This window comes from Peromyscus californicus, unplaced genomic scaffold (genome assembly GCF_007827085.1).
Source record: "Peromyscus californicus insignis strain IS unplaced genomic scaffold, ASM782708v3 Scaffold_10__1_contigs__length_136768540, whole genome shotgun sequence".
Classification (NCBI taxonomy): Eukaryota; Metazoa; Chordata; class Mammalia; order Rodentia; family Cricetidae; genus Peromyscus; species Peromyscus californicus.
In genome coordinates this window covers 20,365,131-20,382,998 of record NW_026294391.1, presented here as the reverse complement: position 1 = coordinate 20,382,998, position 17,868 = coordinate 20,365,131, and the positions used below count along the sequence as shown (strand labels likewise).

Here is a 17,868-nt window from a genome sequence, read left to right as displayed (position 1 = left end):
GTCTACCGAGTGAGTTCCAGGACAGCCAGGGCTATATGGAGAAACTCTGTTTTGAAAAACTAAAAAAACCTAAAAAAAAAAAAAAAAGCCAGATACACAGCATGAACATCTGTGATGCACGCATCTATAATCCCAGCACTCCTATAAAAAGACTAGAGATGGAGACAGGAGAATCCCTAGAAGCTTGTGGGCCAGCTATCCTTGTATATGCAGTAGAAAAAGAACAAAGACCCTGTCTCAAACAGGGTGGAAGATGAGGCCCCACACCAAAGGTTGTCCTCTGACCTCTCTATATATACCCACATTCATACACATGAATATACTTTTATGTGTAAACACACACACCTGCACATGTGGGTATGCATGCATACACACTCAAAAATAAACTAGTGTTGTTAAGGTGTTGAGCAGAGGAATGAATGAATAATGAGGTTCATGTCTTATGGAAATGCTTTTGCCATATTCATATTAATGTTACTGGTCTTTTCTAAGGACATTAATGCCTTTGGGTCTTTTAAGGATTCGTTTTATTTTTTTAAATTATATGTATGGGTATGTGTCCATATGGCGGCATGTGCACTTGAGTGAAGGTGCTCACCAAGGCCAGAAGTGGGCTTTGGCTCTCTTAGAAATGGAGTTAGGGGTCGTTGTCAGTTGCCTGGTGTGGGTGGGGGGAGCTGACCTTGGGTCCTCTGAAAGAACATTGCTAGTTCTTAATCATTAAGCCATCTCTGTAGCCAACTGCCACACTTTTTTGTTGTTTTGAGGCAATGTCAAACTATACAGCTTAAGCTGGCCTGGAACTCATTATGTAGCCCAAGGTAGCCTCAAACTGTCAATACTCCTGCCACAGCCTCCAAAATGCACCACCACACTTATCACATAACTTTGGTTTGCACTGAAGAAGACAGACTGGAAAAAATAAAGGTATCTCAATTGTTCATACTTAGCTCTATCAAAACTGGCTGCTTGATCTTAGACCAGTCATTCAGCTTCTCTGGACATCTACTCCACAGAAGTAAATTACAAAATTTGTTTTGATTTTGAAGTTTACTTCCACATCTAAACACTGTAGTTTCATCTCAGGGGATTGCTTCCTCTTTAGAGATTTTCTAGTTATATAAAACCATTATCATTGATTAAAAAAGAGTGCCTAATCCACATGTCTATCAATCATCATTGGTGTGGTAAATTCCTGTACTGACCTTGAGATAGGAATGTACTGTGAATGTGCGGATATAAATTAATCCTCTAAAAATAGCTAGAGAAACAGAGCTGTCAGGTACTCAGGTGCTTTAATTTTATCTTTTTTTTTTTTGAGACAAAGTCTCACTCTGTAGCCCAGGCTACTCTGGAATTCACTTCATGTTGGCCTCAAACTCTTCACAGTCCTCTGCATCAGCCTCCTTAGTGCTGGGATTACAGGCATGAGGCACCATACCTGGCTACCCAATTTTATTTCTTATGGTGCTATTTACAAGAACACAAATTGAGTCACTGCTGTAACAGGGATGAATTTCTAAGGCATTCAGAGCAAAGGAGCTAGATGTGAAAGTGTATTTTGTGATTCCATCTATGTGAAATTCGAGAACAGGCAAACCTGTGCTAATAGGAACCAAAATGGTAGTGGCCACTCTAGCCAATGGGACAAGATAGTATCCTTGGAAGGTCTAGTAATGTTCAATGTATAGATATACCAAAATTAATGGAAGTAATCTTCCTGAATCTGACTTTGCGTATATTCATTTGGATTTACTTATTTTATGTGTTTTTACTTGCATATATGTATGTATGTGTGTATGTGTGTATATACACACACACACATACACACTACATGTGATCCTGCTGCTTATAGAGGTCAAAAGAGTGTGAGATCTGCTGGAACTGGAGTTACAGGCAGTTTGAACTGGCATATGGGTACTGGGAAGCAAACCCAGGTCCTATGCAAGAACAACAAGTACTCTTAACTACTGAGCCATATCTCCAGCCCCAATTTTGTACATACTGCATGTCAAGACAGGGGAGAAAAGAGGCAAGTGATGACATACTATATAGATGGGTGTGTCTGCACAAGCATTTTCTGAAATAGTATATAACCAGATTATCTATAGGTTAGGCAGTAGGGAGTACAAGAATATAAGGGAATAAAATGGTCTTTATGTAACCTTGAAATTGTCACCATGTCCATAAATGCCTATTTCATCAAAAATAAGGTATTATTTTTCATTAATATATAATTAACATCATGATGTATAAAAGAAGCTCATCCCTGCATATGAGAAAGAAAATGTCTGTTGGGTTGCTTCTGAAAACATAGTTAAGCAAAAGACTAACAGTGAGACTTTCCCACGTCCAACACACCCACTGGATGAGCAGGGAGGGGCCATGCTACAAGGCACTGAAAATAATACAGTTAGGAGAATAATTCTCTGTCTTCAACTTAAACACATATTAAAGAGATCTCCAAAAAGTACTAAAAATTAAAAAAAAAGTAAATTGCTTTTATCATGGCGTTTTACCTCTTCAACTGGAGTACTTCAACAAGAATCTCCAAAATGTAAGACCCCCTGCCCATAAACATATGTATGAGTTATCCATACATATATTGCTGTGTAACAAATTACCCAAAACACAGTCGTAGGAAATAAGCATGTCTTATCTCACTGAGTGTCCTAGTTTCCTTTCCTGTTGCTGTGATACAATACCCTAACAAAAGCAACTTCAAGGGAGAAGGGGTTTATCTGGCATACAATTCCAGATGACAGTCCATCATTGCAGAGAAGTCAAAGCAGTGGAAACTTAAAGCAGCAAATTACATTAACAGTCAAGGGCAGGAGAGAATAAATGCATGAATATTTATTGCTCAGCTAACTTTCTATACCATTATACAGTTCAGGAGCCAAACTCTGGGAATGGTGCTGCCCACAATGGGCTACGTCTTCCCATACCAATTAATGCAATCAAAATAAATCTTCCCCCACACGCCTACTGGTCAACCCAATCTAGACAATTCATTATTGAGACTCTTTCCAGGTGATATTCATTGTGTCACATTAACAATTAAAACTAATTATCACGGTGTTTCTGACACAAATCTGAGTGTGCCTGAGCTAAGTCCCTAGGTCCCAGGCCTCTCAGAAGACGGCCACAACCTCAAGCCTCAGCTGGGGCCGAGAGATCTGTTGCCAAGTGCACCCATGCCACAACTGGTTTTGGCTCCCAACACAAGGCAGGAATTCTCAGCATCTCGCTCCTGTGCTGGAGTGACTCAAGAGAGAGAACACATACCCAAGACTGAAGTCTTGGTTCTTTATACCCTAGTTTTAGAAGTGCCACATCTTTGTCCCAGCCATTTTATATCCATGTGAGTCACTAGGTGTGGCCCAACTGCCAAGGGAGAGGATTACACAAGATTGTACCCAGTAAGAGGGTAAGTCTCAGATTCATTTTACCAAATCAGCACTAGTCTCCTTGGATCATGTGATAGCCAGACACATAACTCTTCAAGTGTCCTCCCGATGTCTACTGCATGTTTGTTCAGTCTGGGATCCAATCAAGGGCCACAAATTTTATTAGGTTCTTTGATCTCTTAGGTATCATTTGATGAAGAATACCCTCATGTCCTCATTCTAATTTGCTTTTACGATACTGAATTATGAAGAAGCAAGGCCGGATAGCTCAGAGTGAAGGCCAAGCCTTCTGAGGTAACAAGAGTTGTTACCTCTCTGGCTGCAAGAGGAGCTATCTGGACTCAGGGGAAAGAAGCCCAAGCAGAAAGCCACCTGAGGAGCAGATATGGCCAGCTGCTATCATCCTAGATTTCAGCAGCAGCCTGTTTCACTAAAAGCAAACCATTTCCTAAGGATGGGGCCAAGAGAGGAGGGGCAGACAGACATGAGCTGATGACAAAAGAATTGGAGGGGGTACATCCCAAATCCTCAGGCACAGGAGACAAAGAAATATTTTCAGATTCTTCAAACCCTTAGTAAACATGTTTCCCACCTTGCAACAGCACCAGGACCACAGTTTCATGTCTCTTGGAATGTTTCTATCTTCCATGAGTCTGGTCCTTTCTAAACGTGAAGAAGCAGGACCAGAAAGTACTAGTTGGCCCCATCTTACATATCTTGCATCTACGCTAAGATGAGAAGTAATGTGGCCAATTGTCTACCCTCATAAGTGTGAAGACACATAGTCCTATCCTAAATCTTAAGGCCTGCATGCATGGCTTCCCTGAGATACCTGCCAGATTGCTGGTTCAGCAGGTAGTCATGTTGACCTCCTCATAGCTGTGGGGACCCTACTGCCATCCTTACTTCACCATACCTGGCCCCAGAACAAAGCATCTCACTCCATCCTTCAGATACCTCCACTGCAGCTTGTCATTCTCACCCTTGCAAAAGGGAAAAATGGCATCTTCACTGGACACTTTTCACCCAGATTGAGACTTATAATATATACAGGTTTGCTGGGGAGATGTCAGCCCATGACTGGCTAATGCCTGTTTCTTTGTCCCCAACACTCACTTTTGTGTCAGTCCAGCCCCCAACTACAAATGCCATGCAAGCATCCCTCTCCTCTTCCCTCAGAAACTGCAAATGATAATCTTCAATAAAGAAAGCCTTCACATTTATAATTCACGTATACCCAGTATGACAATTTCAGAACAAGGGCTCCACATCAAACAAATCATAAAAAAAAAATTCTGGAATGTAAGAGCTGGAAAAACATTTAAAGTACATCTATGGGCTGGGACTATGGCTCAGTGGTAAAGTGCTTACCTAACAGACAATACACAACCCTAGATTCCACCCCCAATACCAGGGTGGCAAAAAGAATAAAGCTATTGTCTAAATCAGTAACTCTTAACCAGGGTCAATGTAATCCTTAAGCAGGTGGCAATGTCTGGTGACATTTTGGGTTGTCACAACAGAAGGAAGAGCTTCATACTGGCATCAGTAGGTGGAGGCCAGACTAGGCTAAACATCCTACAGTGAATCAGATGCCCCTCATAGCCACCCTAAAGTTAAGAAACTGTAAACCAAATGACTGTTACTTTAAGAACGAGAAAGCTGAAGTCTAAAAAGAAAAGATCACAGTGACTATTCCCAGGTTATACAGCTGCAAAATCAGAAGTAGCTCCAAGTATCTATTTCACCTGCTTCCATCACTGCTTTGCTCTGTCAAGAGTTGGTTCGGGAGAAGAAAGGATGGGGACCTGAGGGTGCTTTGTTTTTGCTGTTAGAAATGGAATCCAGGGTCTCTCAAATATAAAGCACATGACCTAACACTGAGCTACAATTCTGACTAATCTTAAAGCTTGCAGCCAACCTAAACCAAAGGAAGAAAATCACAATAAATATATCACTGAATGAACGATACAACAACCCACCAGGATAGCCCAAAGTCTGAACAAAATGCCATCTTTAATTATCAGTTTGAATAGCACTGTTTCACCAAAGTTGCTGGTGGATGGATTTCTTCAGGGAGTAAGTTCCAGTGCAGTTGACTGATGCCTCAGCTTCTAGAGGCATCAGGTTTTCAGAAAAAAATGTTAATTCTCCTCCCTAGGGTGCCCACACATGTCCTGGCCACAGACCAAAAGAAAAGGAATGTAAACAGGGTTGGTGGGAAAGAGGGCATTAAACCCCCCACCACGTGCACACACAGGCTGTCATGCTGGGACTGAAGTCACCTGACCCCTCCATCTCCCGCTGAGTCATCAAGCCCCTTCCTTCAGTGAGCTAATTATGCAGCAAAGCAATTAAGAAGAGCGCTGGAAATTCTGAAGGTCTGGGTTATCTCCAACCCCCAGCTCTTGCTAAGCAGCATTTTGTTCTTAGAGATATAGCCATGTTTTACAGTGCCCCATTATCTTTGCAAACTATATTTTATTGTATTTAATTGAATGCTATTATTTTTAAATTTACTGAAAACACCTGCCTGAAAAAAATATGTTTAAACGCTGGTACCTTGCAAAATAATGCACACCTGGCCTGGATATTCCAGCTAAGAAGTTGCCATTCCCCAGCAAGTTTTTGCTTTGAATGAAATTAGGATCACTGCTGAGAAGCAACCTCTGTGAGAAGAATTAATAAAGATATTTTTATTGAGCCAGCACGATGGCAGAAGGAAAATGGTTTATGGTTATCTTTGAAAAGCGGCTCTTGCTCTTGTTCTCTGTCCTTAGAATGCATGTGTTGTAGTCGGTACATATTTTTCTCCCCCTCCTTGCAAGAGGCTCTTATCTTTCTGTCTGGCCCCTGCCCACTTTCTGCAGGTGAACACGCCAAGACCCAACTCACGCATGGACCTGCATCAGGCCACTCCCCATCTGATGCTTGCAACAGCAAAAGGAGCAGGAGGAAGCAGCTGTGGGCAGCACGCTCTGCAGCAGCCAAAGGCCCCACTTTCGGTTTTAGGGGGTGCTGCCAGGGCAGCAAGACCACCGACCCGGGCTCCACCTGGAGCGCTCCACTGTTGGGAACTCCATGAAAGGCATTCAGGCACCACGCACCCCTTACCTGCAGTGCCGCATCTTGCAGCCTGGCCGTCCACCTGGACAGCATCCTAGAGCATCCTTTCTTCAGCACGTCTGCTGCGAGTGCTGTGACGTCATCAGGAGGCGGGCTCCACGCTGCCACGTGATGGCTTTGGAGTCCTTGGGCTGGGAGCAAGACCGGAGGTCCTAGGGTGGGGTGGAAAGACCCTGGATGTTCCAAAGGAGGCGGGTAACGGTCAATCTGACCTCCTTTCAGAGTGTTTGTCTTGATGCATGCCTATTGCTTGGCCTTGTTTGGAAAGTTAGGGGAAACAGTGCACAGGAGCAATCGACATTATTACAGGTTCCAAGCATATAATAGGATTTCAAAAAAAAGGGTAGCAATAAGGAGATTATTGTGGAATGGAACACAATCTGGTGTTCTACTTTATCAGATGCAATAAAGAAATATATTTTACGAAAATCAAAAATGACACCTGAAATATGCATGAACACACTGCATTTGAGGTTTGGTGTTCCAAAGTATATGCCAAGTATTACACTCAAGCAGTTCTTGCTGAAATATTCTGCTAAGTGTACCGATAACTAATACTTTTAATTATTCTCAGTAGCTGCATTACATTAGTTTTATTTGCTAAGGGAAACAAAAACAGTGGCACTACACATTAATACTACTCACTGCAATATTTGATTATTTAAAATAAAACACTGAGAACACAACTGTATGTGTCTGTGCTTATTTTTCTTAACTCCCGGGTAAGCCATTTCATCTCTCAAGCATGAGTTTGGTGAAAACAACTCATTATTTCGGTTTGTCTAATTTTTCTGACATTCTGAAGAAGTGAGTCACTTTACTATTATAATGCATATTGTCGTTTTCATTGACAGTAAAATAGCCTTTCTTTAAAGGCTTTTAGAATATTCCGTGATCAGTTCATAAATTGGAACTAGCACATTTAGAACTTAAAGCAGTTCATGTATAAAATCTTTGTTGTTTGCCAAACCACATAAATGTTGTGGGGATGTAAAAGGGCAGTGGTGGAAGCTCTTTTCATTTGTACCCCAATTTCACAGGGATTGTTTTAAGTTTAAATCACAATTATAACTCTCCTTTTGCTCACTCTCCTGAAAGACACGTTAAATAGATTGTTTTACAAGCAGGCATGAGGTAAGTTGGCTGGCCACTTATTCCAACAGCTTTTATTTCCTTCTATATTTAACCCTGTCCCCTTTACCACCATTGCCTCCAGATTAACCACATTTCTGCTCACAAGGTCAAACTCTAATTAAGGTTAAATACAGCCCTTGCCTCTGTCAGCAATCTATTCTTTTCAAGATCATATTTTTGTAAATTGACAGTGGTGGTGTGGATTTCTAGGTCACTGCTCTCAGGTTTGTTTCCCAGAGTGACAAACAACTTACCTTTATAGCTGTGAGGTTCTCGATACACAAAGCCAAACTGCTACTGCAACCCCTGGCTCCTTTGGGCTGAGGATCTGAAGCACACGGAAACTAACAAGTTCATTTCCCTGCCAGAGGCAAATGTTGATTTCAGCCTCAGGCTCACAGAGGGCCCAGGAGGCAGTCTGGCAGTATCACGTGTTCAGCTCAGCCACTCAGCCCAGCCGTGCCCTCCTGGCCACCTCTTGGCTCTGAAAGATACTTTGTAATGTGGTCTGCCTTCCAACCTTGGTGGAAAAGTGTCTGGAGAGAACCGTGTTTCTGTAATACAGGACGCCCCACCTCTAGTGGCTGGTGCTCCCTGGTCGTAGTTTCCTGGGGTGGGGGCGGGGGTGGAGGACTGCAGCGCATATAACTCACCCTGCTGCCCACAGCTTTCCTTTGTGTTCAGCTTGGCTGAAATGACTAAATGCCTACACCTTCCTCATCCGGGGACATAAAAAAAAAAAAAACAGGTTAGTTTCATCTTCTCTTTACCCAGGTGATTGCTCAATTGAAAGCAAACACCCCCCACCAAACACACACACACACACACACATACCCTGTATATACACACACCCTTTCTGTCTGTCTCTCTCTCTTACACACACATACACACTTTCTCTGTCTCTGTCTCTTAAACACACATACACACACACTTTCTGTTTGTCTCTCTCTCATACACACACACACACACAACAGACCTAAAATGGGGCCATGAAATTCCAACAGAATGAAATTATTCTTGTAATATCTTTTACCCTCAAATACCAAAAGAGAATAAAAGTTACTATGATGGTAGATGCTTAGGAAGAAAAAGACATTTGTACCAGGTTAAATGGAACACAATTAGGCTCCAAAACATTATGTACCAAGTGATTTATCTGTTGTTTGTGGGTATAATATAGTTGCAGCTAGTTACACACAAACTTTTATATATGAACATGGAAAATAATAAAGAATAATTCACCAAATTATCAAAAAGTGGCAACTCACCAGCAAATAGGATTAAGAATGTTTTAGTTCCCTCCTCCTCCTCCTCCTTCTTCCTCTCCTTCCTCTTCTTTGCAATCTCATTTCTCCACAGTGACACAGTTTTATAGCCAAAGAAGTATGCAGAATACACACTTGTAACTAATTTTTGATGCACAGTTCTTATTTGAAGAATCTCCAGTCCTAAGCACAAAGCTTGAAGGAAACAATCCCAGCCCTACTCTGGAGTTCTACCTGTCAGGCACTGGAATTGAGGGTCAATCATGGCATTTTCTCTTTCTTGTAACCATGCTTCTCATTTTTGGAGAGAGAAGGAGGGAGAGAGAGAGAAAGAGAGAGAGAGAGTTGGTTGTCTCAAAAAGTTTCTTCAGATGGATGAGATAAGGTCTCCCTTCGGAATCCACAAAGCATGACATATCAAGTTGCAGCAGGACCGAGCTCCTCCCCCTGCATCAAAGCTGAACAAGGCATGAACAAGACACCCCACCATAGGGAATGGGTTCCAAAGAGCCATCTGAATGGAGACGGAGGAGTGGATGGGAGGGGGCAGTAAGAGAGGAAGTGGGGGGGGGGGACAGGAGGAGAGGAGGGAGGGAAAACTGTGGTTGGTATGTAAAATAAAGAAAAAAAGTTTCTTCAGTAGTTGTGGAAGCACAATTAGGCTCTGATTTCTAGATTCCAATGTTATCTTCACATATTTGGAATTTCATAACATAGAATCTTTTCCACTTCCCCCCTCTTCAATATCTGCTCTATTTCCAGAAATGCCACACAAGATTTACAACACAATGTGATTGTTGTTCAGTTTGGCATGCTTTGTTTTGCTTTGAGACAATCGCACTCTGCAGCTCAGGTTGCCTCTTAAGTGTTGTGATCCACCTTGTACAACTAGAACACTAGTTCTTAGTGGTAATAATTTTACTCCTTTTCCCCTGGGGACATTTTCAGCTGCCTGACCCAGGCACTATAGGGACTGGCAGTGTATTCCTGGCATCCAGTGGGTGGAGTTGAGAGACGCTAGGGAACAGGCCACAGTGTGCAGAACTGCTGCCCATGACAGTGAATGATGTAGCCTCAAATATCAATAAGACTGAGGCTGAGGGCCTCTGGCTTAGAATGACTTATAAGGTATGATTAGGTCCCTGCCATTCTGAATATATCCCCCTTGATAATGTGCTGGAGGCTCTGCTATATAATGAAGTACTTACATGTCGGCACTAAAGCATAAGGAAAGAATAACTGCCTGCCTGCACATACACCATCTCTGAAAGAGCCACAAGAAATAGGTGGTTTATATCTCTGGGGAGGAAAACCCAGTGGCTGGCTCTGAGAGGCTGGTGGAAAGTTTTAAGAGTTTTGCAATGCATTTAAATATGTTTTACCCATACATGTCCCAAGTGCTCTTAGGTACATGTGTCAAATATTCAGTGCATTGAGCACATTTATCTTTAGGGTGTCCTTTGATGCTTTCAGCCAGGTATTATCAGCAATAGCACAGGGAAAATGCTGTGTGCTTGTCTTGCAGAAGGGACAGAAGATAGCCTTGACACTGCCTCTTGCTCTTCAACCTGGAACACTGTGTGTTCAGACATGGACTCGTGGTCCCTGCTTATCTCTACATGATGTCCCTGCCCCGATTGTCCCCTTATTTCCTCTGTGAATCCACAGCTCCCAAGACACTGGCATGGCATGCACCACATTAGACTCAAATAAATTGCTCACATCAGTCCTATAGCTCTTGGAAACAAGAAGAGCTGGATCTACCTGCCAAGGAAAGTCTAACATTCAGCACTATCTCTAGGCCATACCAAGTTACAGCAATTCAGGTTCTGCACAAATGTCTTCAACCAAGAGGCTAGTGAGATGGCTTAGAGGTTAAGAGTATACTTGTTGCTCTTACAGAGGCCCCAGTTTGGTTCCCAGCACCTACATCTGGTGGCTCCAAACTGACTGTAACTCTAGCTCCAGAAGATCAGACACCTTCTTCTGAACTCTGTCTGCAAGTACCTACACTCCCATGTGCACATACCCACACACATACATACATACATAATTAAAAACAAAAATAAATGTTAAAGATATTCTCAACCAAAAGTTAACACATCTAACATACCATCTTGATATATTTTGAATATGTTACAATATTACTTTCTGTGTTTTTTAAAAAATAATCTCATGTATCACAGACAGTCCTAAAACTTGCTATGTAGCTGAGAATGACCTTGAACTTCTGATCCTCCTTCCTCTCTCTTTCTCAAAAGCTGAGATTACAGGCATGCATCACCATACCCAATACCTGCAGTGCGAAGGATCAAAGTCATGGTTTTGTGCATGCTAAGCAGCATTCTACCAATTGAACTACAGCCCCAGTCCTATCTGTGCTATCTTTTCAAGTGTGCATAAATCTTACTTTTCCCTTCTGTGAATAGAGGCAGTGTTACAGAATCTACCCATGCTGGCTAGTTTTATGTCAACTTGACACAAGTTAAGAGTTATCTGAAAGGAAGGAAACTCAATTGAGAAAATGCCTCCATAAGATCCGGGTGTAAGGCATTTTCACAAGTAGTGATCAATGGGGGAGGATCCAGCCCATGGTAGGTGGTGCCATCCTTGGGCTGGTGGTCCTGGGTTCTATAAGAAAGCAGGCTGACCGCTGGGCAGTGGTGGCGCACACCTTTAATCCCAGCACTTGGGAGGCAGAGGCAGGCAAATCTCTGTGAGTTCAAGGCCAGCCTGGTCTACAGAGTGAGTCCCAGGACAGGCATCAAAACTACACAGAGAAACCCTGTCTGAAAAAAAACAAACAAACAAACAAACAAAAAAAGCAGGCTGAGCAAACCATGTGAGTAAGCCAGTAAGCAGCACTTCTCCATGGCCTCTACATCAGCTCCTGCCCCCAGGTTCCTGCCCTGTTTGAATTCCTGTCCTGACTTCCTTCAAAGATGAACAATGATGTGGAAATGTAAGCCAACTAAACCCTTTCCTCCCCAAGTTGCTTTGGTCATGGTGTTTCATCACAGCAATAGTAACCCTGAGACACCACCATTTGGAGTTGTTGTGAGGCATAAGTGAGCCATTGAGAAAGAGGAAGCAGTGCCCTTTTTTTGGGGGGGGGGCATGGGAGACGTGAGGGGAAATGTATGTACCTATATATAGTTCTCCTGTGTTTTCAAATGAGTGGAAATTTTAAGAGTACACACACATACACACCATGCCCAATTTATTTACATGCCATTGTAAAACTGTATAAACCTATCTTAGGAGGACACATGAGACATATAAACCCATGGCTTACTGGAAAAGATTGCTCCCCTTGCACAATAATTTAGGCTCCTCAAACAACAATGTAATTTTTAGATTTATTTTATTTCATCTTATGTGTTTTAGTGTTGTGCCTAATTGTATGTTAGAGCACCACATTCGTATATGCTGCCCTCAGAGGTCAGAAGAAGGTGTTGGATCCTCTGGGGCTGTTGGATGCTCTGGGGCTGGAGTTACGGACAATTGTGAGCTACCATGTGGGTTCTGGAAATTAAATCCAGGTACTATGCAAGAACAAGTATGATTAAACATAGAGCCTTCTCTCAAGGCTCAAACAGCATACATTAAAATTCGCTATTTTCTGCAATACAGATGTTTCCATTAATTTTTACTATTATTTTAAGCATATGTGTGTTGTAACTGCATGTATGTTTGAGCATCATTGCAGTCCTGGTGCCTGCAAAGGCCAGAAGACAGCATTGGATCCCCTAGAACTGGAGTTACACATGGTGGTGAACTGGCCATGCCAGTATTAGCATCAAACCCAGGTCCTTTGGAATAGCAGTCAGTGCTCTTAACTGCTGCTGAGCCGCCTCTCTATCCCCTTGTACTAATTTTTACTGTAACAAATAGCATAATATTTATTGATGCATTTAATACTGCTCTTAAACTTTGCACACAAGGCAATTGCTTCCCTTGTGTCCAAAATTCAGCCATGAGTATCTAGTAAGTTATTCTGTGAATTGTGAGTCTTAAAAAGCCCTATTCTACTTGACTTTGCATCTTGAGTATTTCCTTGTTGATGTTTCAAGACTGGGTTTGTCTGTGTAGTCTTGGCTGTCCTGGAACTCGGCTTTGTAGATCAGGCTGGTCTCAAATTCAGAGAGTCCTCCTGCCTCATTTGCCTCCCGAGGGCTCAGATTAGTGTCAAAACCCACAACTGGGCCTGCACGATACTGACACATTTAAAACAAGTGTCCTAGATGGAGAGATTGTGAGCTACAGCCAAGATTGATTTAAAAAAAAAAAAAAAAACAACTTAACCAGAGATTTGGAGAGGCCACGAATATCCAATGAATGAGCTGGAAGTCAGAATGGAGGCCTAGAAACTGTGAAGTTGAGGCATGAAGTCAGGAAGAATTGGGATGCGGGATATAGAGATAGAGATAGAGATAGAGATATGGATACGTCTTGAATCTGTTAGATCAGCACATTTAAGCCTTGTTCTTATATTTGTAGATAAACAGTTAATTGCTCACTATTTGTTCCCTACTGTCCTAAGACAGAAGTACAGTGTTCTGAGTCTTAGGTGTGTGGAGATGGGTTTAGCTAGGTTATCTGTCTTGACACCACTAGTACTCCTTAGCATGGGTCATAGTCTTCTGTATGCAATTTGAGAGGGTACATTGCTCCCTGGGATTATGACCTAGAGTCAGAGTTCTGGGTTCACTGTGTAGAAGACCTTAGGTTCCATTCCTGGTGTTCAATTCCCTTACTCCCCTGATTTTCTTAAGTTATTTTTGAGCTTTTTTGTTCCCAAACCCAAGGCACCTATGTATCATTATCCAATGAACCTAAATAGTTCACACATACCATGTGTATGCAAAAGTATCAACCAAAAATTAAACTAATAAAGGTTACATTAGATTGTAGCAGCTAGGCCTGGAGAGATGACTCAGTGGTTCAGAGCACAGGCTGCTGTTCCCAGAGAACCACGGTTCGATTGGAAGCACACACATGACAACTCACAACGGTCTGTACCTCCAGTTCCCGAGGACCTGACACCCTCACACAGACATGCATACAGAAAAAAATACGAATGCACATAAAATAGAAATAAATAAATCACTATTAAAATATTACAACAGCTATTGTTCCTATGGCTACAAATACCAAAAAATCCAGTAGTGATGGACCGGGTGATTTCTTCAATCATCTCATCTATACCAAAAAAATCCAGTAGTGATGGACCGGGTGATTTCTTCAATCATCTCATCTATCTCCTGCGTAGGAGCATACACAGAACATCTAAGGAATACCGACATTTATTGAGGAGGTGATATGTGTCAGGTACTGGGCCAAAGCATTACAGAGCTTTGCACAGATGATTGACATTCCCCACGAGATCCACCCAACCAAGGGTCAGTTGGGTCACAAGGAGGATTTTTAACAAAGGTTTCCAAGGGTCGGAACCCTTAAACGCAGTTTACTGTGGTTTTGAGAACTGGAGGTTCACACACGAAGCGCACTTTAAACCAGGCCTGAGAGTCTCCTGTCCTTGGAAGTGGATCTAGTTACATTTGAAGTCCTGACGTCAGGAGTGTTTAACAGACGTCACAGCAGTCTCACAAGTCCCTTTAGCTGCCCTCGGGCAAGGTTCAGTGTGTGGCTTGAAGTGAGAGAGCTAGACTACTACAGCTGAGGCCCTAAGTTCGAAACCCTCTTCCCCCTTTCCCTTTTTCATGAGTCCTCTCTCTCCTGATCTTTTGTTTTCCTCATACATTTCACTCCTCTGGCCGATTATATGTGGCTCTCTCAGCCATGTGAGAGGGATGGGAGCAAATAGAGGACAACAAGCCATAATTTCAGACCTCACAAATTTTATCTCATGTCAACTTTTTCCTGTTTTATTTTGGTGGTTTTTTTTTTTTTTTTTTTTGGTTTTTCAACACAGGGTTTCTCTGTGTAGTCTTGGTTGTCCTGGAACTCGGCTTTGTAGATTAGGCTGGTCTCAAATTCAGAGTCTTCCTGCTTCATTTGCCTCCAGAGTGCTCAGATTAGTTTTGAACCCCACAACTGTGCCTGCAGGATACTGAAACTTTTAAAACAAGTGTCCTAGCTGGAGAGATTGTGAGCTACAGCCAAGATTGATTTAAAAAAAAAAAAACTTAACCAATAGTTTGGAGAGGCCATGAAAATCCAATGAATGAGTTGGAAGTCAGAATGGAGAACTAGAAACTGGGAAGTAGAGGCATGAAGTGAGGAAGAATTGGGAAGCCTGAAATAGATATAGAGATAGAGATAGAGATAAAGATGTGGATATGTGTTGACTTTGTTAGATCAGCACATTTGAGCCTTGTTCTTCTTTTGTAGACAAACAGTTCATTGCTCACTATTTGTTCCCTACTGTCCAAAGACAGAAGTACAGTGTTCTGAGTCTTAGTTCTGTGGAGATGAGTTTAGTTAGATTATCTGTCTTGACACCACTAGTACTCATTAGCATGGGTCATAGTCTTTTGTGTGCCATTGGAGAGGGTACAATGCTCCCTGGGATTATCGCCTATTGTCAGAGTTCTGGCTTCACTGTGTAGAAGACCTTAGGTTCCATTTCTGGTGTTCAATTCCCTTTGCCACCTGATTTCATTAATTTTCTTAAGTTAGTTTTGAGTTTTTTGTTACCAAACGCAATACTCCTATGAACCATTATCCAGTGAACCCAATCATATCTCTCATCCCATATATATGCAAATATATTAACCAAAATAAAAGTAATAAAGATTACATTAGATTATAGCAGCTAGGGCTGGAGAGATGACTCAGTGGTTCAGAGCACAGGCTGTGTTCCCAGAGGACAAAGGTTCAATTGGCAGAACCCACATGACAACTCACAACAGTCTGTAACTCCTGTTACTGAGGATCCAACACCCTCACACAGACATGCATACAGAAAAAACTACCAATGCACATAAAATAGAAATGAATAAATCACTTTTAAAATATAACAGCAGCTATTGTTCCTATGGCTACAAATACTCAAAAATCCATTAGTGATGAACCTGGTGATTTCTTCAATCTTCTCACCTATCTCCCGAGTAGGACCTTACACAGAACATTAAAGGAATACAGACATTTATTGAGGAGGTGATATGTGTCAGGTACTGGGCCAAAGCATTACACGGCTTTGCAGAGATGATTGACATTCCTCATGTGATCAACGCAACCAAGGGTCAGTTGGGTCACAAGCAGGATTTTTAGGGGAGGTCTCCAAGTGTCGGGTCCCTTAAATGGCAGTTTACTGTGGTTTTGAGAACTGGAGGTTCACACAAGGAGGAACGTTTAAACCGGGTCTGAGAGTCTCGGGTCTTTGGAAGTGGATCTAGCTACACTGTAAGTCCTGACTTCAGGAGTGTTTAACAGACTTCAGAGCTGTCTCACAAGACCCTTAAGCTGCCCTCGGGCAAGTTTCAGTGTTTGGCTTTAAGTCAGAACACTAGACTACTACAGCTGAGGCCTTAAATTCGACATTCCCTTCCCCCTTTCTCTTTTTATGAGTCCACTCTCTCCTGATCTTTTGTTTTCCTCATACATTTCACTCATCTGGTGTCCTATATATGGCTCTCTGAGAATTGTGAGAGGGATGGGAGAAAACAGAAAACAAAAAGCCATAACTTCAGACCTCACAAGTTGTATGTCATGTCACATTTCCTGTTTTGTTTTGGTGTTTTTTTGTTTTTCAACACAGGGTTTCTCTGTGTAGCCTTGGCTGTCTTGGAACTCGGCTTTGTAGATCAGGCAGGTCTCAAATTCAGAGAGTACTCCTGCCTCATTTGCCTCCCAAATGCTCAGATTAGTGTCAAACCCCACAACTGCCATTGCACGATACTGACACTTTTAAAACAAGTTACCTAGATGGAGAGATTGTGAGCTACAGCCAAGATTTATTTTTAAAAAAATTAACCAGTGGTTTGAAGGGGCCATGAATATCCAATGAATGAGCTGGAATTCAGAATGGAGACCTAGAAACTGTGAAATTGAGGCATAAAGTGAGGAAGAATTGGGAAGCTGGAAATAGATATAGAGATAGAGATAGAGATGTGGATATGTCTTGAATCTAATTGATCATCACATTTAAGCCTTCTTCTTATATTTTTAGATAACCTGTTCATTGCTTAATATTCGTTCCCTACTCTCCTAACACAGAAGTACAGTGTTCTGAGTGTTAGGTGTTTGGAGATGGGTTTAGCGAGGTTATCTGTCTTGAAACCACTAGTACTCCTTAACATGGATCATCGTCTTTTGTATGCCATTTGAGAGGCGACAATGCTCCCTGGGATTATCGCCTATTGTCACAGTCTGGCTTCACTGTGTAGAAGACCTTAGGGTCCATTCCTGGTGTACAATTCCCTTTGCCGCCTGATTTTCTTAAGTTAGTTTTGAGCTTTTTTGTTCCCAAACCCAAGACACCTATGTATCATTATCCAATGAACCCAAATAGTTCACTCATAACATATGTATGCAAATGTATCAACCAAAAATAAAACTAATAAAGGTTACGTTAGATTATAGCAGCTAGGCCTGGAGAGATGACTCACTGGTTCAGAGCACAGGCTGCTGATCCCAGAGGACCACGGTTCAATTGGGAGCACCAACATGACAACTCATCTCCGTCTGTAACTCCAGTTCCCGAGGACCCGACACCCTCACACAGACATGCATACAGAAAAAAATACCAAAGCACATAAAATAGAAATGAATAAATCACTATTAAAATATTACAACAGCTATTGTTCCTATGGCTACAAATACCCAAAAATCCAGTAGTGATGGACCTGGTGATTTCTTCAATCTTCTCACCTATCTCCCGAGTAGGACCGTACACAGAACATCTAAGGAATACAGACATTTATTGAGGAGGTGATATGTGTCAGGTACTGGGCCAAAGCATTACACGG

General features: G+C 42.1%; 1 protein-coding gene across 2 annotated transcripts in view; it reads right to left on the bottom strand.

Moving 5' to 3' along the window:
- Clcn4 (chloride voltage-gated channel 4) overlaps positions 1 to 8,072 on the bottom strand; it is a 67,449-nt gene extending 59,377 nt beyond the window's left edge. The window contains exons 1-2 of one of the 2 annotated variants that reach the window (XM_052712492.1): positions 7,925 to 8,072; positions 6,525 to 6,688 (exon numbers count right to left, since the gene is read on the bottom strand). In XM_052712492.1, coding sequence (XP_052568452.1) covers positions 6,525 to 6,538 — 14 coding nt within the window. In that variant the 5' untranslated portion in view covers positions 6,539 to 6,688; positions 7,925 to 8,072. The remainder of the gene's footprint in view (positions 1 to 6,524; positions 6,689 to 7,924) is intronic. The other variant, XM_052712576.1, reaches the window with a different exon arrangement.
- Positions 8,073 to 17,868: the final 9,796 nt, after the last annotated feature.